Consider the following 25,581-nt stretch of genomic DNA (forward strand, 5'->3'; position numbering starts at 1 on the left):
CAGCCAAACAAGCAGGAATCATACAGGAGACACTCTTGGAAGAAGAGGCCTCCCTGACCCAATATTCCATGACATTTTTATACACTAGAGATCAAAGGTAACCGCAGGACAATTCTAAACTTACAATGTATCCTCAATGCTTCCTTTGAATTTCATATAATTTTCAAACACCTTGATCTTCACAGCAGCACTCCACACACCCAAAATGACTGTTAATCCCCACTGACTCTGGGCTGCAATCATGCATATTCATATTCAGACATCTCAGGTCAAATGAGTGTTTCTTGATTTCTAATCGACCCCAGTCTGCAGTTCCAAGAACACCGTTGCTCAGGGCTGCATTTTAAATTCAATCTACAATCCACATTCAGGTTTGAGGACTGGTTGCTATTGAAATTAATATTTGGTATATACCATAATTCCAGAATATGTCCTACAGCACTGGCTGTAAGATCAGTGTTCAGTTCCCACCACTGCCTGCAAGGAGTTTGTATGTTCTCCCCGTGTCTGTGTGGGTTTCCTCTGGGTGCTCTGGTTGCCTCTCACAGTCCAAAAATGTATGGGTTAGGGTTAGTGGGTTGCACATTATGTTGGTGCTAGAAAGTGTAGCGACACTGGTGGGTTCCCCAACACAATCCTCACAGAGTTGATTTGATGCAAATGGCACATGTCACTGTATGGGCATGTGACAAGTAAAGTTTATCTTTGTTTGTTGTCCATCTGTAATTACTCACCAGACCAGCTGTTGGTGGCAGTAGGCGGTGAACCACATTGAGTACAGAGCAGATTTGGGTGCTGACGGTCATTGTTCATTCCCTGGAGGGGATTAATGAGTTGGATTTCCCAAAAGCCTGATGGATTTGTAGTTGTCCAGTTTCTGTGGTATTTGAGTCTAAATTTCCTGGCCCCTTTGTATTTGAGCTCAGGTTTGAATCAGTGGTTCAGAACTCAGCAACTAGACCACTGTGTTCGCCCCCGCCCTCCTTTCAAATGCCGCAGGCAAACCTTTCCTTTGTAGCCGAGGGGATGGGTGAGACATCTGAGCATCTGCACCTCTTGTGCTGCCTCACGGTGGTGAGAAACAAACCTGGAGCCACAATCTCCTGAAGCAAGTCTTGAGACAGATATTTATTTTTAATTTAGTGATACATTACAGAATAGGCCCTTCTGGCCTTTCGAGCCGTGCTGCCCAGCAACCCCAATTTAACACTAACCTAATCACAGTGCAATTTACAAAGACCAATTAACCAACCTGGTGCATCTTTGGACTGTGGGAAGAAACTGGAATGCCCGGGGACTACCCATGCGTTTCACAGGGAGGGCGTACGGATAACGCTGGAAGTGAACTCTGAACTTCAGCGCCCCGGGCTGTGGAAGTGTTGCCCTTGTGCTGTGTTACCATGATTAATCATGGAATTGTAATGGGGCTGTAGGAAGCTAATTGGTCCATCAAGCCTATTCTCTCTCATGGTGGAACGACCCCTTTACACTTGGAGTTACAGAACTCTACAGTATGGAAGCCCATCTGCTCCATGCTGACCTGTTACCCTGCCTGTTCCCATTGACCTGCACCCAGACCACGGACCTGGAAATCGCACTCGCATCCACCACTTTAAATGGAAGCTCATTCCACACTCTCGCCACTCTCTGAGTGAAAAAGTTCCTTCCCTCTTCCCCCCCCCCCCATGTTCCCCTTAAACACTTCACCTTTCACCCTTAATTGATGACCTGTAGTTCTCATCTTCCACGGCCTCAGTGCAAAAGGCCTGCTTTCATTTACCCTACCTTTTTCTCTCATAAGTTCGTATACATCTGTTAAATCTCCCCTCAGTCTCTAGTGCTTATGAGAATAAAGTCCTAACCTAATCAACCTTTCCCTGTAACTCAGGTCTTCAGGTCTTGGCAACATCCTTGTAAATTTTCTCAGCACTCCTTCAATCGTATCGACTTCTTTCCTGTAGGTAGGTAACCAGAATTGCACACAGTACTCCTGATTAGGCCTCACTAATGTCTTGTACAGCTTCAAAGCAATATCCCAACTCCTGTACTCAATACTTTATTTTTCCCGTGTATTATTCTCTCTCAAGTGACACTGCACTCCCCCATCCCCGTGGAAGGCATTGGTTGTGTTTCCACCACTCTTTTTTTTTCGCTATCAAAAGGAACATCCTGCTGATAAGCCTTTGGCACTAAATATGTATTTTGTTTCCCTCTGGGCATATCCTGCAGTTTTTCTTTTTATTTCACACTAGCTAATAAATTCGGCTAGCACAGCAGGGTGATCATACATCTCTAATAACGGAGGTATAAGCTACTCCTTCCCTCTGCAAGTCAACCTTGGGTAAGGTTCAGCCCCCTGATCATGGTCACACGAGGCCACGGGAGCAAGTGGTGGATGGTCGTACGAGCAGCTGGAGCAGGTCGCCAGCCCTGGTTGTGTGACCACTGATGCCAGGCAGACAATCTCTGAAGAGTATCGATGATTGCTGTGGCCACCTGTCTTGTAAAGTTACTGCCCAGAAGGCAATGACAAACCACTTCTGTAAGGAAATTTGCCAAGAACAATCATGGTCATGGACAGAGCTACAGCATGAAGGGGGTGGGGGGTTCTTCCCCACAGGCAATTACCCCTCGCTCAGTAGACAGATGGAAGACCATCAAGTCAAATGACAGGGCACAAACTCATGCATGTCGTAAGAAATGGCACATAACGATGCTGAGGAAATTAGCATTGATCTAGTGATATAATATAGGGGGCAAAATTTAAGGTGACCACAGATATGTATGGGAGGGGGATGTCAGGGGTAAGTTTTTTACACAGTTATGGGCATAGTGGCAGAGGCAGGTACATTAGCAACATTTAAGAATCTGTTAGGCAATGGAAGATGTAAAAGTGAATGGTCAGATTGATCCTAAAGTTGGTTAAGAGGTCAGCACAGCATTGAGGGCTGAAGGGTCTGTACTGTGCTGTAATGTTCTATGTTCACCCCTACAGAATCAGAATCAGGTTTATTATCACCGGCATATGTTGTGAAATTCGCTAACTTAGCGGCAGCAGTACAATGCAATACATGCTAAATATTAGAAAAAAATAAATTAATTACTGGATATGTATATATTAAATAGCTAAAAATAGTGCAAAAACAAATAATAAAAAGTGAGGTATTGTTCATGGGTTCAGTGTCCATTTAGGAATCAGATGGCAGAGGGGAAGAAGCTGTTCCTGAATTGCTGAGTGTGTGCTTTCAGGCTTCTGTACTTCCTTCCAGATGGTAACAATGAGAAGTGGACATGTCCTGGGTGGTGGGAGGTCCTTAAAATGGACAGGCAGTTGATTCCAGATTCTCCCTCTGTATCTTATGTAATAAATGTTAAACTTTGTGTCTTTGTCAGTAGACCTCACAATCTGAGTTGAGGAGGAGGAACAAGCCTGGGATAGAGTCAAGAATAGTACAGTAGGAAAACAGGCCCTTTGGCCCAGCTGGTCCATGCCGGCCATGGCATTCTCCCTGCTAGTCCCAGTTGCCAGCATTCGGCCAGTAACCCTCCAAGGACCCTCCCCTCCATGTACCCATCCACATGCCTCTTAGATGTTGCACTGTGCCCACCTTGACCACCTCATCTGCTGCAAGAGGTGAATTATATCTGCAGTTATTTTGCTGGATTCCTTTCTATCAATGATTTCTATCTAGTTGGTTAAATGTTCTGTTCTTGTTAATCAGAATGACTTGACTGAGAAGGAGCAGCGATGGGGAGCCAAATCGGTACAAGGATCTGGACACCAGGCCCACATTAAGTAAGTACTTTTCTTTAGATGATGGTGGCTGCATGCCTCTTTATTGCTGTAGGTCACTCATTAACACGTTATGTGCTTTTGGAATTCTTTGCTTCAACCTGCAACCATTTGGTAATTGGTAATCCTGTGCTCTGGTGAACTTCTCCTCAATTTTTTGAGACTTTGCGTTAAAGTTGTTGTAAAAGTACCATCTTGGCTTGGATGAGGTTCCTTTCACTCCACTCTAACACACAAGAGGTTCTGCAGATGCTGGAAATCTTGAGCAACACACACAAAGTGCTGGAGGAACTCAGCAGGTCCGACAGTATCAGACATCGGAGTAGAATTAGACCATTTGTCTCATTGAGTCTGCTCTGCCACTCCGTCATGTCGGACTTACTAACTCTGTCAACTCCCTTTTCCTGCCTTCTCCCCATAACCTTTTACATGCTTACTAATCAGGAACTGTTTAACCTCTGCTTTAAATATACCCAATGACTTGGCTTCCACAGCCATCTGTAACAATGAATTCAAAGGTTTGTCTCTGGCTAAAGAAATTCCTCTTTGTCTCCATTCTAAAGGGACGTCCTTGTATTCTGAGGCTGTGCCCTCTGGTTCTGGACTCCCTCAATATAGGAAATATCCCCTCCATGTCCACACTATCTTGGCCTTTCAATGTTCAATGGGTTTCAGTGAGATCCTCTCTTATTCCTCAACTTCTGTGAACACACGTCTATGGAGGGGAACAAACAGTGGACCTTCTTCTGGAGCGGAAAGCAGTTTGGTCTCTAAATTCTACCCCATACAGATTGCTTTTGAGTGATCTTATTGTGTTGGCGCATGGCCAAGTGGTTAAGGTGTTGGTCTAGTGATCGGAAGGTCGCTAGTTCAAGTCTCAGCTAAGGCAGCGTATTGTGTCCTTGAGGAAGACGGTTAACCACATATTGCTCTGCAACGACACCAGTGCCCTAGTGCCGTTCCCTTGGACAACATTGGTGGTGTAGAGAGGGGAGACCTGCAGCATGGGCAACTGCCAGTCTCCCATACAACCTTGACCAGGCCTGCGCCCTGGAAACTTTCCAAGGCTCAAATCCATGGTCTCTCGAGTCTAACGGATGCCTGTATGAAATTGGACAGTGAAGACCATTAAACAGTCTTCCTTAATGCTGGGGGAACTCAGCAGGACTCTCGATCTGACGTGTGGACTTCATGCCTGACTTGCTGAATTCCACCAGCATTTGTGTGTGTTGTTCACTTCCCTCTTTCTCTCTTTGTGAGTTAAACAGACCCTGTTTAAAGAGAATTTGGAATGTATTGAATCCTCTATTTCTGCAGTCTCGCACCAAACCTTTCCAGGCTACTATTTATTTATTGAGATACAGTGCAGTATAGGTCCTGCAGCCTTCGAGCCTCACCACCCAGCAACGTCCCCGACCCCCGATTTAACCCTAGCCTAATCGAGGGGCAGTGTGCAATGACCAATTAATCCACCAACTGGTATGTTGTTGGACTGTGGGAGGAAACCAGAGCACCCAGAGGAAACCCACACAGTCCCGGGCAGAATGTACAAACTCTTTGGGGACAGCAACAGGAATCGAACTCTGGTCATTAGTGCTGTAAAGTGTTGTTCTCCCCCCCCCCCCCCCCAACAAATCCACCACTTTTGACCTCATAAGGTACTGAAAGTAGCAGCTGAGTATTTCGATGAAGAATCGGTGGAAATTTGGAAGTGGGTGTGGCGAAAGGGACTTGATGCTTCAGAGCTGACAGATTTCTGATGTTTTAGCTAATACTGTAATGAGTGTAAAATTATTGATGCAAATGTCAGTTTTCAATTTTAAGCCATTGCATTTTTTTAGAAAAGATAAATTTTTGTGATCTGGGCAGTTGCTGGAAGGATTGTCCATCCCCTAATGCTTTTGAAATGGTGCTGGTGAAGTGCCGTCTTCAACCACTGTAGGTTTTCCATCAAAGAAAGCCTCAGTGCAGTTGGACAGGGAGTTCCGGGCTACAAGTGGTGTAAATACCTTGTGCTGTCAGGAAGTGGGCAGCTTCCCACAGGATGCCTGGACTCTGACCTGCTCACGGGTATTTCTGAGGTTCATCCCATTGACTTTCTGTTCAGTGGTGACCCTCAAGTAGTAGATTGTGGGGGAATCAACAGAGGGGGTTTGCGAGAATGATTCTGGGACTGAAATGGTTAATGTACGAGGAGCGTTTGGCTCTGGGCCTGCACTTGCTGGAGTTGAGAAGAATGAGGGATGAATCTCATTGAAACCTAAAGAATATCATGAGGTCTAGGTAAGAGTGGATGTGGAGGGGATGTTTCCTGTAATGGGGGAGCAGGACCAGAGGGCACAGCCTCAGAATACAAGGACTTCTGATGATAAGTTTATAGAATTCCAAGTTCAAAGTAAAATTTATTCTCAGAGTCTGTAGAGTCTCTACATGTCACCACATACAATCCTGAGGTACTTTTTCTGCAGGCATAACTTAGCTATAGAACAGTAACAGTAAACGGGGTCAATGGACAACAAACTGTGCAAATGCAGATATAAATAGCAATAAATGATGTGCATGGACTAACAAGATAAAGAGTCTTTGCAATGAGACCATCGGTTGTGAGAACACCAGAAATAGAATAAGTGTAGCTAGCCCCTTTAGTTCAAGAGTCTGATGATTGAGGGGTAGTAACTGTTCTTGAACCTGGAGGTGTGAGTCCTGAGGCACCTGTACGTTCTGCCTGATGGCAGCACCGAGAAAAGAGTATGGCCTGGGTGGTGAGGATCTTTTGATGGATTCTGCTTTTCTATGGCAACCGATTCATTGCCACAGATGACTGTGGAGGGGAAGTCATGGGGCGTATTTAAAGTGAATGTTGATAGACTCTTCATTAGTAAAGATTATGATGAGAAGATAGGAGAATAGGGTTGAGAGAGAAAATAAATTGACCATGATTGAATAGCGGACCAGATTTGATCAGCCAAATGACTTGATTCTGCTCTGAAGTCCTTGTGGTCTAATTGGCAAAAACATTGAACATTAGTGGGAGGTTTGCATCTCCCTTGTTAGAAATGGTCATTTGTTGGGAACTTTTATGTTGTAAATGTTACTTGGTACATAATCACCATCTCCAAAAGGATCCTATCTCCAAGCCTATCTTTGCTTCCCCCTCACACTTTGTTTTCCACAGGGATCACTCCTTCTGTGATTCCGTTGTCCATTCATTCCCTACCCGCTCATCTCCCTCCCGGCACTTATCCCTGCAAGCAGTTAAAGTGCTACACCTGCCCATTCACCTCCTCCCTCACTCCCATTCAGGGTCCCAAATGGTCCTTCCAGGTGAGGCAACACTTCAACTGCGAATTTGCTGGGTCGTGTATTGTGTCCGTTGCACCCTATGGGGCTCTCTCTACATGGGTGTCGCTCCATCCACCAAATGCAGAGCTTCCCGGTGGTAAAACACCTCAATTCCGAATCGTGTCTCAACATGTCAGTTCATGGCCTCTTCTTGTGCCCAAGGAGGCCACCCTTGGGATGGAGGAGCAAGACTTTGTATTCCTTCTGGGTAGCCTCCGAACTGATAGCATATTGATTTCTCCTTCCAGTTTAAAAAAAAAATTCTCTCCCCCTTCCCTCTACTTCTATTCCCCACTCTGGCCACTTGTCTCTTCTTGCCTGCCTATCGCCTCCCCCTCGTGTCCCTCCTCGTTCTTTCTCCCATGGTCCACCCTCTTCTCCTACTTCTCCAGCCCTTTACCCTTCCAGCCACCTGGCTTCACTTATCACCATCTAGTCATGCTCTTCCCCCTCTCCCTACCTTTATATTCTGGCATCTACCTCTTCCATTTCCAGTCCTGAAGGACAGCCTCGGCCCAAAACACCAACTGTTCATTCCTCTCCATTGATGCTGCCTGACCTGCTGAGTTGCTCCAGCATTTTGTGTGTGTTGCAAAGAACTTCCAGCAGTTAGCTGGATGTTGGCTAGGTCTTGCTGTATGCACGTGTGACCTGCTTCATCATTACAGTCAGCTGTGTGTGGGGAAAACCATTCCCTTGAGTGTTTTAGTTTTCTCTGATAGACCACGCAAAGCCACAGTTTAATGTGTTGAAAAGCTGCTTGGAGGAGGGAAAAAAAAAAGAAACCCATTTGGGATTGTATCTCCAATGAGTTTCATTTTTTTTCCCCTCACTTTTCTTGCTTAGTGGGGTTTTTTTATTCACAAAAATTTTCAATCCTTAAGATAATTTCTTCTTTTTTTTTCAGGCATTGTAAGTGTTGTTTCTTCGATGTACTTGTGCTATTTTTGAATAATAATAATAATAAAAAGGTTTGAAAAGAAAAGCTACTTGGACAGGTCTTTGTGAAGATTCTGGCTTTTTAGTGTAATGAGGCACGACTAGCGTAGTGGTTAGCACAACGTTTACAGTACCAGTGACCCAGCTTCAATTAGTTTGTACGTTCTTTCTGTGACCGTGTGGGTCTCCTCCGGGTGCTCAGGTTTCCTCCCACATTCCAAACAAGTACCAGTGGGTAGGTTAATTGTTCATTGTAAATTGTCCCTTGATTAGGTTTTGATTAAATTTGGGGGATTGCTGGGCAGCGAGGCTTGACAGCTGGAAAGGCCTGTTCTGTGCTGTATCTCAATAAAATAAACTTAAATATATAAAGAAAGTATGGAAAAGAGCAAAGTATGTTGGTCAGTAAACAGGCTTTGGCCTTAATTTCAGTCCTGGACAGTTCAGTAGAATCAGCAGCCAGAGGCAAGCTTTGATTGCTACTGTCTTCTGTGCCCACCTGTCTTGGCCAGTGTTTGGCCTGTTGTTCTGTACAGTGTGGCTCCACCCAGCTATCAAACATTGTGCCTCCCTCCCACCCACCCCCGGGTCCCAGTCCCAGTCTGCCTGTGCCGAATGTGTGGAATCTCATTTCCAATGTGGCTCTGTGGCAGGAAGTATTCAGTAATTAGCTGCTTCCTGGATGAATTGTTGCGTATCGAGCAGGAAGCAGAGACCGAGCCTTCGGCGGAGATGGAACCTGTGGAGAGGCAACGCTTCAGTTCAAGAGCCTCCACCTGGACTGGTGCACATGTGTGCCGCTTATTGAAGATCGGATGTGCTGTCACAGGAGAGGGTCCAGAGGAGGTTCATGAGAATGATCCCAGGAATGAAAGGGTTAATGCATAAGGAGCGTCTGATGGCTCTGGGCTTGTACTCACTGAAGTTCAGAAGACTGAGGAAGGAATTTCATTGATATCAATAGAATATTGAGAAGCCTAGATAGTGGACATGGAGAGGATGTTTCCTATAGTGGACAAGTCTAGGACCAGTTGGTGCAGCCTCAGAATAGAAGCACATCCATTTAGAACAGAAATTAGGAATTTCTTTAGCTGAAGGCGATGAATCTGTGGAATTTGTTGCCCAATCAGCTGTGGGGGCAAGTGATTTGGTATGTTTGAAACGGAGGTTGACAGGTTCTTGATTAGTAAGGGCGTCAAAGGTTACGGGCAGAAAGCAGGAGAATTGGGTTGTGAGGGAAAATAAATCGGCCATGATGGAACAGTGGAGCAGACTCAATGGGCTGAATGGTCTAATTCTGCTCTTAAGTCTTAATGGTCTAACACAACACAATAAATGTCCATGCTACTCAGTGAAGTTGGTCTGGGCACTTAAAAGCTGTGGTTTGAATCAACATTATCTAGTGGTAATAGTACTATAAACTCTGGATCAAGAGTATAAGGTGATGAGAGGCATTGATCGTGTGGATAGTCAGAGGCTTTTCCCTAGGGCTGAAATGGCTATCACAAAATGACAGTTTTAAGGTGCTTGGAAGAAGGTACAGAGGAGATGTCAGGGGAAGTTTTTTATGCAGAGAGTGGTGAGTGCGTGGAATGGGCTGCTGGTGGTGGAGGCAAATACAATAGGCTCTTTTAAGAGACTCCTGGATAGGTACATGGAGCTTAGAAAAATAGATGGCTGTGGATAACCCCAGCTAATTTCTAAAGTAAGTACATGTTTGGAACAGCATTGTAGGCGAAGGGCCTGTATTGTGCTGTAAGTATTCTATGGATCACAAATCTGGCATTTATTATGTGAATTGATTTCGACTTGGGATTTTGTAGGACAGAATATCAATATCTTGAGGTACAGCGGGTGGCGATGAATGCAATGGGTATAATTGCTGATTGCTTCCTGTAAACCAAAATAATATCCAGATGTGATGAGGAATTTTTTAAGTGAGAGATCTGGTATAACAGAAGTGAAGCAGCTTGTCTGTCACATTTGAATACGTTCAGTTTAATGCTCAAATTAAAGGGAGATTTTACAGGTAGCATTTGACAATCACAAGGACTTTTAAAGAAGTTATCTCATTGTAGGAAGGATGTGGAACCTTTGGAGAGGGGGCAAAGTAGAGATAAAGTCAAAATAAAAGTGCATAATGTCACCATATACTACCTTGGGATTCATTTTCTTATGAAAATAAAGATATACACTTGAACTTATGAAAAATTATATAGAGACTGCAACCAAATTACAGCAGAAGACATTGTGCAATTAAAAACATGGAGAGTGAGTTATAGAGTGAGTCTGTGGTTGTGGAATCAGTTCAGAGTTGAGGTGTGTGAAGTTGTTCACTCTTGTTCAGGAGCCTGATGGTTGAAGGTGTAGGTTTATCAGGGTGCTGCCTGGGTATGTCTTGTGAGGAAGGGTCGAGCAAGCTAGGGTATTTCTCTTCAAAGTTGAAGGTACATTTATTATCTTAATTATGTATACTATATACAACCTCAAGTTTCTTCTCTGTACAGGCAATCACAAAACAAAGAAACCCGATGGAACCCATTATTTAAAAAAAAGGCTGTCAAATATTCAATGTGCAGAAAAGAAACAAATTGTGCAGACAATAAAGTAAGCAAAGAGCATTCAGAACTGAAGTTCATGAAAGTGAGTCCGCAAAGGCAGCTAATACTGCAGCCAATTCAGGAGCCTGTTAGTTGTATGAAGGGAGATGAGGGGTGACTTGATAGAGGTATATAAGATGATAACGGGCATCTTTTCCCAGGGTGGCAATGGCTAATACCAGGAAGCATAATTATGTAATTTGAGGGAAATATGGGGGCGAGTAACATCAGAAATAGTTTTTTTTTACAGAGTGGTAGATGTGTGGAACACACCGCCAGGCTGGTGGTAGAGGGAGATGCATTGGGGACATTTAAGAGACTCTTAGATGGGCACATGGATGAAATGAATACGGAGGGTTCTGTAGGAGGGAACGGTTAGATTGATCTTGGAGTGTGTTACAATGTTGGCACAGTATTGTGGGCTGAAGGGCCTGTACTGTTCTATGTAATTAAGGAGAAACCGTTTTTAACCCCGGCTGGTTTTAGGTATTGTGTCATTGTGTTCTGAAATGTTTTGTCAGGATGATGGGAACAGTTTCAATATTCCCTTAATGCAATTGTATAAATACTTGAAGGATGAACACTTGTAGAATGCAGGGGTGTGGGAATAGTTCATTGGTTTTCCCAGTGACATGGTCGTCCACAGCTCTCCTGCTCTCTTTTTTCTGAGGGGAAATCCACAATACTTTGTCTCCTCCAGGAGGAAGATGAATAGATGCCCCATAAATAGCAAAATACAAGTAGCAGTAAGTCATGTTGCAGTAAAACTGATCCCTGAACTGGTCCACTTCCCTGTCTGATCCTCTGATTGTTTATCCACAAGACTATTGGCAACATCCTTGAACGTATGACAGGTGGATAATGCTAAGTAAATTCAGTGAGAGAGTTCATATTTTCTTGTAACATGGGCCATTCAGCCCATTGAGTGTATGCCAGCTCTCAGAGTAATCCCATTTCCCCCCCTAGTTGTTTCCCTCTAACACAGGGGATCTCAACCTTGTTTATGCCATGGGCCCCTGCCATTATCCAAGGGGGTCCATGGACCCCAGAACGGGGATCCCTGTTCGAAAGAGGACACTATGGTGGCGGCTAGCATAATGCTATTGTAGCTCAAGGGGTTCAGGAGTTCAGAGTTCAATTCTGGCACCGTTCTGTAAAGAGTCTTTGTACGTCCTCTCAGTGCATTCCATTGGAATGCGTTGGTTTTCTCTGCGTCCTCCAGTTTTCTTCCACAGTCCAAAGACATACCAGGTAGGTTAATTGGTCATTGTGCACTGTCCCATGATTAGGTTAGGGTTAGTCGACATTGTCAGCGGTTGCTAGGGCAACAAAGCTCAAAGAACCGGAAGGATCTACTCCATGAAGTATCACTAAATAAATAGATTTTCTCACACATGCCTGTCAATCCCTCTCTGGTTCTCCCACCGGCTACCTACACCTGGGGGCATCTTACAGTGGCCAGTTAACCCAGCAGTCTTTGGGAAGGGGGGTGTAAACAGGGTAAGCAGGGAGACAGTGCGAGCTCTAGACAGTCAGAAATGGGAGTCTGATTTGAATCCGGGTTTCTAGAAGTGTGAGACAACAACGTTACCCTATTAGTGCAGAGTTTTATCACTGCATTCTGAGACTGCACTCTCCAGCCTATTGAAACAGCTTTCTAGCGTCCCCTGGGTCAATCTCTCTCAGGCTTAAATATCAGAATCACTTTTATTAACATATAACAATTACAGCACGGAATCAGGCCATCTTGACCCTTCTAGTCCGTGCCAAACGCTTACTCTCACTTAGTCCCACTGACCTGCACTTAGCCCGTAACCCTCCATTCCTTTCCTGTCCATATACCTATCTGATTTTACTTTACCACTGACATATGTTGTGAGATTTGTTCTTTTGCAGCAGCAGTAGAGTGCAATACATAAAATGTACTGTACAGTATAATAAACTTGTATTAAAATATTAAATAAGTGCAAAACAAAAGAGAAAAAAATACTGAGGTAGTGTTCAGGAGTTCATTGTCCATTCAGAAATCTGACGGTGGAGGGTAAGAAGCTTTTACTAAAACATTGAGTGTGTGTCTTCAGGCTCCTGTACCTTGTCCCTGATGGTAGCAAAATAAAGGGCTATGTGGTAGGGAAATTCTAGGCAGGTTCTGGAGTAGGTTACGTGGTTGGCGCAACATTATGGGCCAAAGGGCCGGTAATGTGCCGTAGATTTCTATGTGTCTACATGCTGGGTGATGAATGCTGTCTTTTTCAAGCATCTCCTTTTGAAGATGTCCTTGATGATGGTGAAGCTGGAGGCCCATGATGAGTTCACAACTCTCTGCAGCTTTTTCCTATCCTGTGTAGTGGCCTCTCAACACCAGAGAGTGATTGACATAGCCAATCAGAACGTGCTCCTCTGTACATCTGTAGAAATTTGTTAGTCTTTGATGACATAGCAAATCTCCTCAAACTCCTAATGAAATATAACCATTGTCGGTCCCTCTTTGTAATGACATTGATATTTGTTTTAGTTGTTTCGAGGAATATTCTGCAAGAAGAAACACAAAAGAATCATTTGACCAAGAAATAACAGAAAAGAAATGCAAGCTGGGTCACTTTGTGGAAATAAATGTTCTGCTATACTAAGAAATGTCTCCCTTCCTTGGTCACTCTTAGATTAAGAAATGCAAATGCACCTGGATTTCAGACTAATTTGGGTAATACAAGTGCATCCAGATATCAGACTAATTTCAAGTTGAAGTTACTGGAACAGTGTGTCATCCCCTTTAATATTCTCTGTCTCGCCCCATTCAGCTTGCATGAACTGAGGGAGAATGTCTCTCAAAATATTCTGTCTCACCCTATTCAGCTTGCACGAACTGAGGGAGAATGTCTCTCAAAATATTCTGTCTCGCCCCATTCAGCTTGCACGAACTGAGGGAGAATGTCTCACAGGAGCATAAATCGCTCAAACAGAAAGAGCTAGCGGATGGACCTAATGCCTCACACGGATACGGAGGGAAGTTTGGTGTCCAAGATGATCGTATGGATAAGGTAAGGAGTGTGGACTTCTGAACAAATTGGAAAAAGCAGATGGCTGTAAGAAAAAAATGTCTGAAATAAAGACAGACAAAGCTGAGGTAACACGCACAAAGTATTGGAGACACTTAGCAGGTCAGGCAGCATCTGTGGAGGAGAATAGCGATCGACATTTTGGACTGAGACTTTTCATTGATCAGCCTGAAACTTTTGACTGTTTATTCCCCTCCATAGATGCTGCCTGACCTGCTGAGTTCCTCCAGTAGTTTGTGTGTGTTGCTCAAGATATTCAGCATCTGCAGAATCTCTTTGTTTATATAATGCTGGAAACACGCTGAGTCAGGCCCAGACCTAATGCCCAGACCACTTAATTTTTGTCTGTATGCCATCACTTCATCTTGTAATAAGTTGGGGGTTTTGTTCGATTTAATTTCTCATACAGAAAATCATTTCACTATTTTGGAAATTTGACCAAAAATCAGAATATCACTTTTAATGAATTTTGCAGCAGTGGAGGGAGAAGCAGTTAACATTTCAGGTGAAGAGCCATTGTCAATCCGTTAACAAATAATTTGGTTGTGAAATATTTGACCACTGAGGCTATGCCTCCTGGTTCTGAACCTACTAAGTGTTCTTGGGCCTCATGTGTCTTCAAGGAAGCACAGGGTCAATGCTTCTTTTGCTCGACCAATGTTTAGTGTGAAATAAAAGGTGTTTTCTCCTTTCTGTTTGAAGTTGGCTAATTTTCTGCTGTTTCTGTTCTGTCACATCGCGATTATAATTATTATGCCTGGATTGAGTCGTAAAGCACTTTGGAGCATTCTGAAAGGAATGTGGAAAGCATTAAATGCAAACCTTTTCCTTGAAAGTGAGCAGCAAGTCTGCTTGCTATAAAGAAAGTGGTCTACATGTTGAGCTGTAACTCTGTCTTTTGCGGGGTAGCTACTGCTTTTGCATTCTTTTTTAGTATCTACAGTTGTCTCTCTCCAGCAAATTCCCGAAGCAATTTTAAACAGTTTGTTCTATTTTGGAAAGCACTATTAAAACAAAAAATTCATGCCACCTTAAATTTCTTCCCCCAGGCAGTTAATCTGATCAACCATTCTAGTTGGCCCAACCCCACCCCACTCTATTAACTCAGTCACTGCACTGTAAACACGTGAAACCACTTTTTATAATGATGATTACAGTCTAAGTACATGCAGGAATTTATGTATTTATTCACATTTTATTCCATATTTGTATTTCTAACTTTGCATAAATGTTGAATATTGTTTTCATTGCATGTAGCACAGAAACTGCCTAAATGGTGAATAAAGTTTACTTAATCAAAAGTAACACACAAATGCTGGAGCAAGACAGAAGGTGAGGGTGAGGCAGTCTCCACGGAGATTTTAAAAGAAAAAAGCGCCTACGTTTCGGGCCAAGACCCTTCATCAGGTCTTGGCATCTCAGCAATACTTCCAACATCCACTGAATCTCTTTGTGATTACATCCTTAATTGAAAGAGTGTGAGAGATTAAATGCCTCACCACTCAGGACATGCCCTCTTTTCATTGCTGCCCTCGGAGCAGGTAATGGATGCTGAAGACACATGCTGAATAATTCAGGAATACAGGTGGCCCCCGTTTTTCAAACGTTCACTTTACGACAGCTCGCTGTTATGAAAGACCTACATTAGTACCTGATTTCGCTAACCAAAGAGGATTTTCGCTTTTATGAAAAAAGACACCCGCTTTATACGTGTGTATACCCCAAGAAAGCCTATCATGCCGTGAAGCCTTGTGCAGGCAGTTGTGTGCGAATGCACGAGCATGCTTATGTATGTACTGCCAATTTTTTTTTCTCTCTCTAAATCGATTTCAGTTCCCTGTCTCCCTGATTTTTTTTGATAATTGAAACTACACTGTACATACGATATTTCAACTTTATATAGGGTGTATATTTATCATATTCCTGCTTTTACTATATGTTCATGTTATTTTAGGTTTTATGTGTTATTTGGTATGATTTGGTGGGTTATTTTTTGGGTCTGGGAACGCTCAAAAATTTTTCCCATATAAGTTAATGGAAATTGCTTTGCTTCACAACATTTTGGCTTACAAATGGTTCCATAGGAACGCTCCACCCTCGGATAGTGGGGGAAACCTTTAGCTTCATCCCCTCTGCCTTCAGATTTCTGCTTGGTCTTTTGCATGACTTGTTTGTTATTTATGTCTTATTGTAATATATAGTAATTTTTTTAGTGTATTGCACTGTACTGCTGCAAAACAACAAATTTCAGACATATGTCATTGATAATAACTGAATCTGAAAGCAAGGGATCCCTCCTGAACCTTTAAGAGTGGTGTTCAATTCTTGTAGTTGGAAAGATGTGAAGGTATTTTAAAAGCACTTGAAAAGTTTCATGAGAATAGTTACTGGGTGAGGGATGACAATCAGAAGGCTATAAAGGCTGGGATTGTGTTCAAAAGCTGAAAAGAAAGGTGATGGAAGTACAGGCAATCCCCAACTTTTTTGTTGTCCCATAAATCAGAAAAAGCCACTTTCTATACCTCCCCATTCCATGTTGCTTGACATAAGCTTCTTATAATAGTTTTCATTCAATGTTTTATATTCACCCTAATAATGGCCCATCGTTGGTTGGGTCAACCATGGATGTTGTATCCTGGCTGTCGCAGTCGATACACAAACCAGGGCAGTAAGGTATGGACTGCAAGCTGCTGCCCATGCAACTGCCTCTTCCGCTCCACACAGCTGCTGAATTCAAAGGAATGGCAGAAGTCGATACAGTTTGGCACCAGCGTTGAGCTCAACGTAGGACTGCATTAGGGTCTCCAGCTCCGGATTTTTTCCTTGGGGTTTATTTCTGAAGCCTTCCCCATGAGTGGGTGTAGCTGCAAGGCAGTGGAGATTTGAGATCAGAGTTTTCCATCTAGATGAGCTGCCAACCACGGCTGATGAGCCCCATCTACCCAGAGCAACTGGCTTTAGTAACTAAGCCGCACGTGAACGGCAGGAGCTGGACTCGGTTGTCAGAGACCATTTGGGACGCAAGCCATTGGGAGCATTTAATTGGTAGTGAGAGCTTATCCCCACTACCCCACCCCTGGCTATAACATCCTTGTGGAAACATATTCACCCTACTACCCATAATTACATTAATGGAACATGCACTCAGTGGTACTTTAATAGGTACACCTGCACATCTGCTTCTTTTTATGTAATTTATTTTTTATTGAAGTTCATCATCAAACAAACATTTCCATAAGATGTATTTCAGAATCCAAATAGAACCATAGAACATTACAGCATAGAAACAGGCCTCTTGGCCCTTCTTGGCTGTGCCGAACCATTTTCTGCCTCGTCCCACTGACCTGCACCTGGGCCATATCCCTCCAAACCCCTCTCATCCATATACCTGTCCAAGTTGATCACAGTACTTTATCTAATCAGCCTGTCATGTGGCAGCAATTCAATGCATAACAGCTTGCAGACCAAGCATCAGAGTGGGGCAGAAACGCGATCTAAGTGACTTTGACCATGGAGTGATTGTTGGCGCCAGACGGGGTGGTTTCAGTACCTCAAACTGCTGGTCTCCTGGGATGTTCATGCACAACAGGATAGGAACAGGGGTCTTGCAGTCAGATGCCTTCCAATTCCTGTACCAGACAGGTCAGAAGACTCTGGTGCTCCTGTAAAATTTGGTTAGATTGGGAGGTGGGAGCCTCCCTCTCTTCAATCTCCACAGAAAGTGGAAGCACTGCTCTGCTTTCTTGAGGCATATTCTTGGGTTCAGGTCAGCCATTTAAGAAGAGAAATATCTTGAAGTGTGATTGTAATTCTTTGGAACGCTCTCCTTTTGAAGGCTTTGTGATCTCAATCACTGAGTTTATTTGAGGCAGGGGAGTTCGATTTTTGGGTCTGAAGGGAGTCTGTGACAATGGGTGTCACTTGGGGAACGGGTGGTGGAGAATGGGTGAAGTTGGGCATCTTCTATTGTATTGAATACTATACTTGCAACTTTTAAAAGATACTTGGACAGGTACAGGGAACAGTTTAGTGCAGGGGTTCCCAACCTTTTTAATGCCAGTGAGCCTTTCCGTTAAGCAAGGTGCCCATGGACTCCAGGTTGGGAATGAGGGATATGGACTGAATGTTGGCAAACGGGACAAGCTTACATGAACAATTTGATCAGCACGAACCACTCAGGCCAAAGGACCCATTTCCAATTTCTAGGTCTCTAGGGATCATGTTGAGGCAACATCTGTGTCTACTTTGTATTTCAGTGGGCCGCAAGGAAACGACATGATTTGGCGATATGAAATGGTACGAGTCAGCTGCACCCTTCCTCATTCCCTGTCACGCCCACTGTTGAATACACGCGAGGTCATCAGTCGCCTAAACGCAGTGATCCCCTTGTGCCAGGGATCACTGGTTGGCCTCGTGTGGCTGGCGGGAAGTGCCGTTGCTACTGGCCTGGAGCGCAGACAGACGGGTACCGCCTCTAAACATGTTTAGCACACCGAATGTTTGTGGGGAACCTGGTGCTAAAATATTCACAGATGACCTAATTCGGGCTCAGGGTTTCATAAGTAGCAGAGCAGCTACCTCGCTGCGATCTACTGAAAGTCATCCCTCCAGCCAAACTTTTGTCGGCTGATAGATCCTCCCTACCTACGGGGGGGGGCGGGCATGTGCTCTGTCACACTCACTCGGTCGGTCGCTCTCTAGGAACTGCGACCGCCGAGCCCCCGGCACGGGGACCTCTGGCCCTTACCTTGTCCTCTCACCCCACCCACGACCAGCCATACCTGGCCAAGGCGGGAGGCTGGTGTTCAGGCCCAAATGCTGTCTAATGAGGCAATGAAGCCCTTAAAACTGCTTCAGCACCTTGAGTCCAAGCACTTGCACTTAAAGACAAACCCGTTGAGTTTTTTGAGCGGAAAAAAACATGAGCAAGCGGGACAGAAGCAAATGCTGAGAGCCACAAAAACTAAATTGCAGAATAGAATAGACATAAGGAACCCCCTTCGAGGTATTCTGGTCGTGTTTAACACCCCCGCTCCCCCCCCACCCCTGTCGGCCGGTCCACAAGAATATTGTCAATATTAAACCGGTCTGCGGTGCAAAGAAGGTTGCGGACCCCTGTTGTACGTAGATGAACTTCTTGTTCCCAGCTCAAAATCTGATACCAAGTGTGCTGCAACTAAAAACAGGAAATTCTGGCAAAACTTTATTTCCGTGGAGACAGCAACAAAGTTAACATTTTGGGTCAAAGACATTTAACAGGAAGGTCAATGTTTTAAAAAAAATTAAAGATATTAAACCGCAGCAAAATAATTATACAGAAGCGATTCTCTGAAGGAATACAGGCTACGCTATTTGCTGTATGAGAAACTAAATTAAGCTCTTTGCGAGGGTTAAATATGTTTTCCAGCTAACCTCTCACCTTTCTTGCTTTTGTGGAGAGGTGCTCAAGACTTCCTGGTGACTTCCCATAGGAGCATTTTCTCACTCCCACTGACTTGCTGGGTTGCTGGGATTTTGAGCTTGAGTGAGGTAGAGGTAATGATCTAAAATTAGCAGCTACAAATAAGAGTATCTCTGATAAATCTTGTGTAAGAATTTAGACGAAACTTCGCTATGAACGTAGTTTTACTTCAAAGAATTATTGTACTAAACATTATTGATATAATTAAGGGGAAGTTAAAGAAATCTGGAGGAAGAGATGGAGAGAAAGATGGTGGGTTTTGATGGAAAGAATTGGACAGTAGTTCCCAACCTCTTCTAATCCCCACACCCCTAGGAAATGTTCGCACCACCTACAAAATTAATATCACATTCGAAGATGAAGAAATCTAATTTCTAATTTTTGAACCACAAATTGAACCACATACAATACTACGGGTGAACAAATTGAACTTAAAAAAAAAAGCTTTTAATTCAGTGCATAAAATGCAAACATAAGCTCAGCAATTAGATTCTAATTTATTCAGAAAAAATTGTAAACAGTAAAATCAATCCTAATTGTGAACGTAAAGTTCAATGACTTCTTTGCTCCTGTTTCTCATTCGTGATTTTGTCAAAGCGTGGAACTTTCTTGCTGACTGCAATCTGCCTGTGAATTCAAGCGATTCCGAGATTTTGTCTTGATTGACAAAGGAGAACTGAATCCAGATTCACACAAGTATGTTGTTGCAAATGGAGTGAGGACACGGAGTGCTTTTCCACCAAGTCTTGGGAACATATCCATTGCTGCACACCAAAACTCCTCCAAAGTCTTGCTTTCAAATTGCATTTCAAGAGCTCGATTTGACCACAAATCACTAAGATCTTCCTTCAGCTCTTCATCATCTGACATTTTCTCCAAATTGTAGGAATATGGATTCATGATCCATTCTTCTGAAATCTTCAGATCTCCAGCAGCAAAATATCCATCAAACGATTCTGACAGCATTTCCAAATGAGCCACAATTTCTTCACGCACAGTAGAAGTTATGGATCAAACATCATCAACCATCTCTTCTAGTGAAGGAAAATTTGAGAGACTGCCTCTTTCCATCCTTCAACGCCAAAGGCGTAACTTTTCTTTGAAGGCATTCAACTTTTCACAGGCCTCCAATATGTTTATCCCTTTTCCTTGAAAAGAAACACTCAGTTCATTCATACGAGTGAAAATGTCAGCTAAGTAAGCCAGCATTTGGGTGAATTCCTGTGATTCCATTTCCCCAACCAGATCACATTCAGACTCCTCCAGAAAAACTTTGATTTCTTCCCGCAGTTCAAAGAAGCAGGTTAAAACATGTCCTCCTGACAACCAACGGCCAAAGTGTGGAAAAGCAAAACTGAATGCTCACTTCTCAGATCCTCACAAAATGATTTGAAGATGCGATGGTTCAAAGCACGCCCCCGATCCAGTTGATGATCTTCAGACAAGTATCAAGGACATTCTTCAGATTTGGTGGCAGTGTTTCTGATGACAAGGCATGCCGATGAAGAAAACAATGGGTAACTTGCAAGTTTGGAATCTCCTTTTTCATTAATGCAGAAAAGCCAGGTTTATTTCCAAGCATTGCAGGTGCCCCGTCAGTGCACACAAAACCAATGACTTTGATATCTAAATCATGTTTGGCAAAGACATCTTTCACCAGCTGCATCACATCCTTTGCAGTTGTTTGTTTTCAGATCTTTACAAAACAGGAAATCTTCCTTCACAGCACCATCATTGACATACCTCACTAATGTGATGAGTTGACTACAACTGGAGACATCAGTTGACTCATCCAACTGAATAGAGATTTTAAAAGGGCTAGCTCTGACATCTGAGATGACTTGGTCCAAAATATCTTCACTCAAATCACTGATTCGGTTGTGAAAGACATTATTTGATAGGGGCACCTGTTCAAATTTTTTTCTTGCTTCTTTGCCCAGGATAATTGTTGCCATTTCCAGTGCACGTGGCTTGATGAGATCTTCCACAATTGTATGGGGCTTCTTGGATTTGGCCACTTTATATACCACTTGGTATGAAGCAAGAAGTAGTGGTCTTTCAACAGAAACAAAATCTAATTTTGGAAGAGTTCCTTGTGAATCAAAACGACTTCTTTAGATTTTCAATGACCCAACATGTCCTTCAACATTAGCTCTGCCATGCTTGTTCTTGAAGTGCTCTTGAAGTTTGGATGGCTTCAGATTTGAGTTGGAAAACACAACACTACAAAGAATGCACTGGGGTTTTTGCAAGCCATTATTTCCTGTTCTGCAAGTGAAATCAAAGCACACATGGTCATCATTCCATTTCCTTCTTTTTGACATGATGAAGGGTTAATGAAGGGAAAAATATGAGCTAATATGAGAAAAACTATGACTAAGTCAGGGATGACCGCTTTACTCAACCAGACACGCCTATAGCAAAGTATCACGAGAAATATGCTTAGGACTATTACGAAATTATTTGCGGTTAAGCCAAGATAAATTGTCAGGTGGAAATGCTACGGGGATGCAACGCGAATTATTATGCTACTCTCTATTGAATTTACACACCTATTTCCGATGATTACTGGAGATAAGAACTCCCATCACACGATTCAAAATCCTCGGTGCTAACCATGATACCTCCTCAACTAACATAATTCAAAATTATCAATGATTCAAGAAAAAAATCTTAAGAGAAAAAAAACCTTTGAAATTCAAAAACTTCTTTAATGCATTGAGACAAATACGAATGAATGACTTCAGCTGCTTTTTTTTATCAAAATGCGGCTTTTTAAAATTTTATAATTGAATAATTTCCCTACTGTCTGTGGGTTTGGTTTTAACGCAAAGTCGTTACTTGATGGTTGATTCGGGATATATGAAGATTTTGGCATTATGAGATGATTTTTAACTCTGAGATGTAATCTTCTAGCTAACAATGAAGAGACTCGTCGACTCTGAGGTGTAACTTCCCAGGTAACACTAATGAGAATTCTCAATCCTGACTCGGGCAGCGGGAGACTGGAGTGAGTTTACATCTCTCTGGACTCGGGCAGCGGGAGACTGGAGCGCGCTTGGGACAAACGTTACTACCACTACAAACTCGAGGCACACTGGCAGCTGGCTGATTGATGACTCGTGACTCGTCACTCAAGGACACAAGCCACTCTTTGTCACACCCCCTGAAATTCCATCTCACACCCCTTGGGGGTGCGGGCACCTCAGGTTGGGAACCCGTGGAATAGGAGAAGCATAAGTTCTAGCATGGATCCGTTGGGCTGAATGGCTGTTATCTGTGTGGTAGTCTCTGCAGCATAGAACAATACAGCACAGGAACAGGCCCTTTGAACCACAATGTCCAAATATTGGAGACAGAGCTGGGAGAGCTTCTATACCTTTATTGGGAGCACTTAAATGTGTGATCATAAAAATGGTGTCCCTTATAAAACAGCCTATCTGTGATACAGCTTTCAACTGATTCTGCATGTACCTTTAATGCATATTTTACGTTTAAGGTAAATGAAACTTTGTATGTCATACTTGCTGTTACTAATCCAAACTGCAAAGCTGCAGCAAGCTTCTAATTTTTTTTGAGGGGGGATCTAGTAGAGGTTTATTAGATTATAAGAGCTATAGATAGAGTGAACAAACAATAATTTTTTCCAAGGGTTGAACAGTCTAATACCAGAGGCTGTGCATTTAAGGTGAGAAGGGGCAACTTCAAAGGAGAGATGAGGGGCAATTTTTTGGGTGTCCGGAATGTGCTGTGTGGGGTGGCAGTAGGGACAGATACATTAGAGACTTTTAAGAGATGTTTAGATATATAAACATATATGGAAATGTGAGGGAAATATATGGATATGGACGTTGTGGAGGCAAAAGAGATTAGTTTTGTGGGCCAAAGTGGCTGTTCCTGTTCTGTGTTCTATTTTAACAATTCATTGTCTCATTTCATTAAAGTAAATGGGAACTTTGAAGCCAGCATTAATGCAGCTCTTATCCTGCAATTGACAAAGAACAGTTTGACGTTAATCAGAATCAGGTTTAATATCACTGACAGATGTCCTGAAATTTCTTGTTTTGCAGCTGTGGGTACAGTGCAATACATAATTTAAAAAAAACTATAAATTATGAGAAGAAATGTGACTATATCAAATAAGTTGCAAAAAAACTAGTGAGGTAACCTACAGGGGTTCATTCTCCGTTCAGAAATCTGATGCCAGAGGTGAAGAAGCTATTCTGAAAATATTTCGATGTCTTCAGGCATCTGTGCTTCCTTCCTGATGGTAGCAATGAGAAGAGGGCATGTCCTGGGTAACGGGGGCCCTCAATGATGTTTGCCACCTTTTTGAGGCACCCCTTTTTGAAGATGTTCTTGATGCTGGGGAGGCTAGTGGCCACGCTGGAGCTGGCCATGTCTGCAACTTTCTGCAGCATTTTCTGATCCTGGTCAGTGGCCCCTCCATACCAGAGGGTGATGCAACCAGTTGGAATGCTCTCCAAGGTACATCTGTAGAAATCTGCTAGAGTGTTTGGTGATCAACCAAATATTCTCAAACTCCATATGAAATATAGCCACCATCTTGTCTTCCTTGTAATTGCATCAATATACTGGGCCCAGGATAGGTCTTCAGAGATGAATACACCCAGGAGATCGAAACTGCTCACCTGCTGATCCCTCGCTGTGGACTGTTGTGTGTTCCTTTAATGTCCTTCTGAAGTTCATAATGAGTTCTTTGGGCTTACTGACGTTGAATACAAGGTTGTTGCTGCGATACTCCATGACTACTTGATCTGTCTTTTTGCTCTTGTACGTCTCCTCGTCATCATCTGAAATTCTGCCCACAGTAGTTGTGCCATTGGCAAATTTATAGATGGTGTTTGAGCTGTGCCTAGCCACACAGCCAGTGTTGAAGAGATGTTATTTTCGATTCGCACTATCCATGGTCTCCCAATGAAGAATTTCAGAATCCAGTTGCAGAGGGAGGTACGTGGACCCAGGTTTCAGAGCTTGTCGGTTAGTACTAAAGTATGATGTTATTGAATGCTGAGCTGTAATCGATTTTAAAAAGTGTGTTGTAAGTATTGCTGTTGTCCAAGTGATCAGAGTCCAAGTGGAGAGCCAGTGATATTGCATCTGCTGTTCTCCTATTGTGGCAGTAGGCAAACTGCAGCAGGTCCAAGCCCTTTTTAAGCAGAAGTTGGTTCTGACCATGACCAACGTTTCAAAGCACTTCATCACAGTAGATGTGAGTGCAACTGGGGAATGTTCATTGAGAATGACCAAGGGTGTGGACCCGGTGTAAAGTGAATCTGATGCAACGTTACTTCTAATTTTTGACAGCTGCAACCATTGTACTGAGCAGGAAATTTTTACACTAACTGAAAACTGTTCTGCACTTAAAATTTTTTTTTGCAATATTTAGAATGAATATTGAAGCTCACAGATGATTTTATTTAATATTTGAAGGGTATAATGAAATACAGTACAACAAGGAAAATCTTCCGCGTTCTGTAAAGTTTTTCTAGTTGCATCCAATTCCAGCTGCGTGGCAACAAGGACAGCGTGCGCGGGAACATTTCCGTTACTACGCTGCCGTGCACCCACACAGCTTAGAGGGAAACAGCAACCTGATGTTGGGATGTACTGAGTTTAACTGTACTGTGTGTGCTTTGAATTTGTAAAGTTTCAAAGTAAATTTATTATCAAAGTACATATATGTCACCATATAGGACTTTGATTCATTTTCTTCTGTGCATACTCAATAAATCCATAATAGAATAATAACCATCATAGAATCAATGGGCGTTTGGATGCTACTCCACAAGCATAAACCAGAAGTAGCAAGTATTCGCGTAGAAATGTGTGCACCGTTGTTCCTTGTATCAGTGACAGTGGATCACAAAATGCTTCCCATTGTATCTGTTCTGACATTGAATGTTCTCAATGTGGACTTGTTTGCATTTCTGATCCAGATTGTCAAAATCGGTATAGGGTTTAATATCACCGGCATGTGTTGTGAAATTTGTTAACTGAGCAGCAGCAGTATAATGCAATGCATGATAATACGGAAAGAAAAAAGTGTATCAATAACAGTAAGTATACATATGCATGTTGAATAGATTAAAAAGTGCAAAAACAGAAGTGTGTGTGTGCGTGTGTGTAGATATTTATATTTATATATAAAATTAATATGGTACTGTTCATGGGTTCAATGTGCATTTAGCAATCATATGACAGAGGGGAAGAAGCTGTTTCTGATTTTTTTTGAAGGGCTTCACATTTCCTGTGGATTCATTAAGCTCCCTATTGTGCGTTTGTGCATATTAGGGGAAGCTGCAGTCACAGAATGACTACAATAACACACACAAAATGCAGGAGGAACTCAATAGGTCAGGCAGCATC

General features: G+C 43.0%; 1 protein-coding gene across 3 annotated transcripts in view; it reads left to right on the forward strand.

Annotated features, from left to right (window-relative positions):
- Positions 1-25,581, forward strand: part of LOC132397380 (src substrate protein p85-like) — an 84,473-nt gene that overhangs the window by 18,686 nt on the left and 40,206 nt on the right. For all 3 annotated transcript variants that reach the window (XM_059976072.1, XM_059976074.1, XM_059976073.1), the window contains exons 3-4: positions 3,723-3,796; positions 13,583-13,712. In XM_059976072.1, the coding sequence (XP_059832055.1) occupies positions 3,723-3,796; positions 13,583-13,712 (204 nt within the window). The remainder of the gene's footprint in view (positions 1-3,722; positions 3,797-13,582; positions 13,713-25,581) is intronic.

The sequence above is a fragment of the Hypanus sabinus genome, chromosome 7 (assembly GCF_030144855.1).
Source record: "Hypanus sabinus isolate sHypSab1 chromosome 7, sHypSab1.hap1, whole genome shotgun sequence".
Lineage (NCBI taxonomy): Eukaryota > Metazoa > Chordata > Chondrichthyes > Myliobatiformes > Dasyatidae > Hypanus > Hypanus sabinus.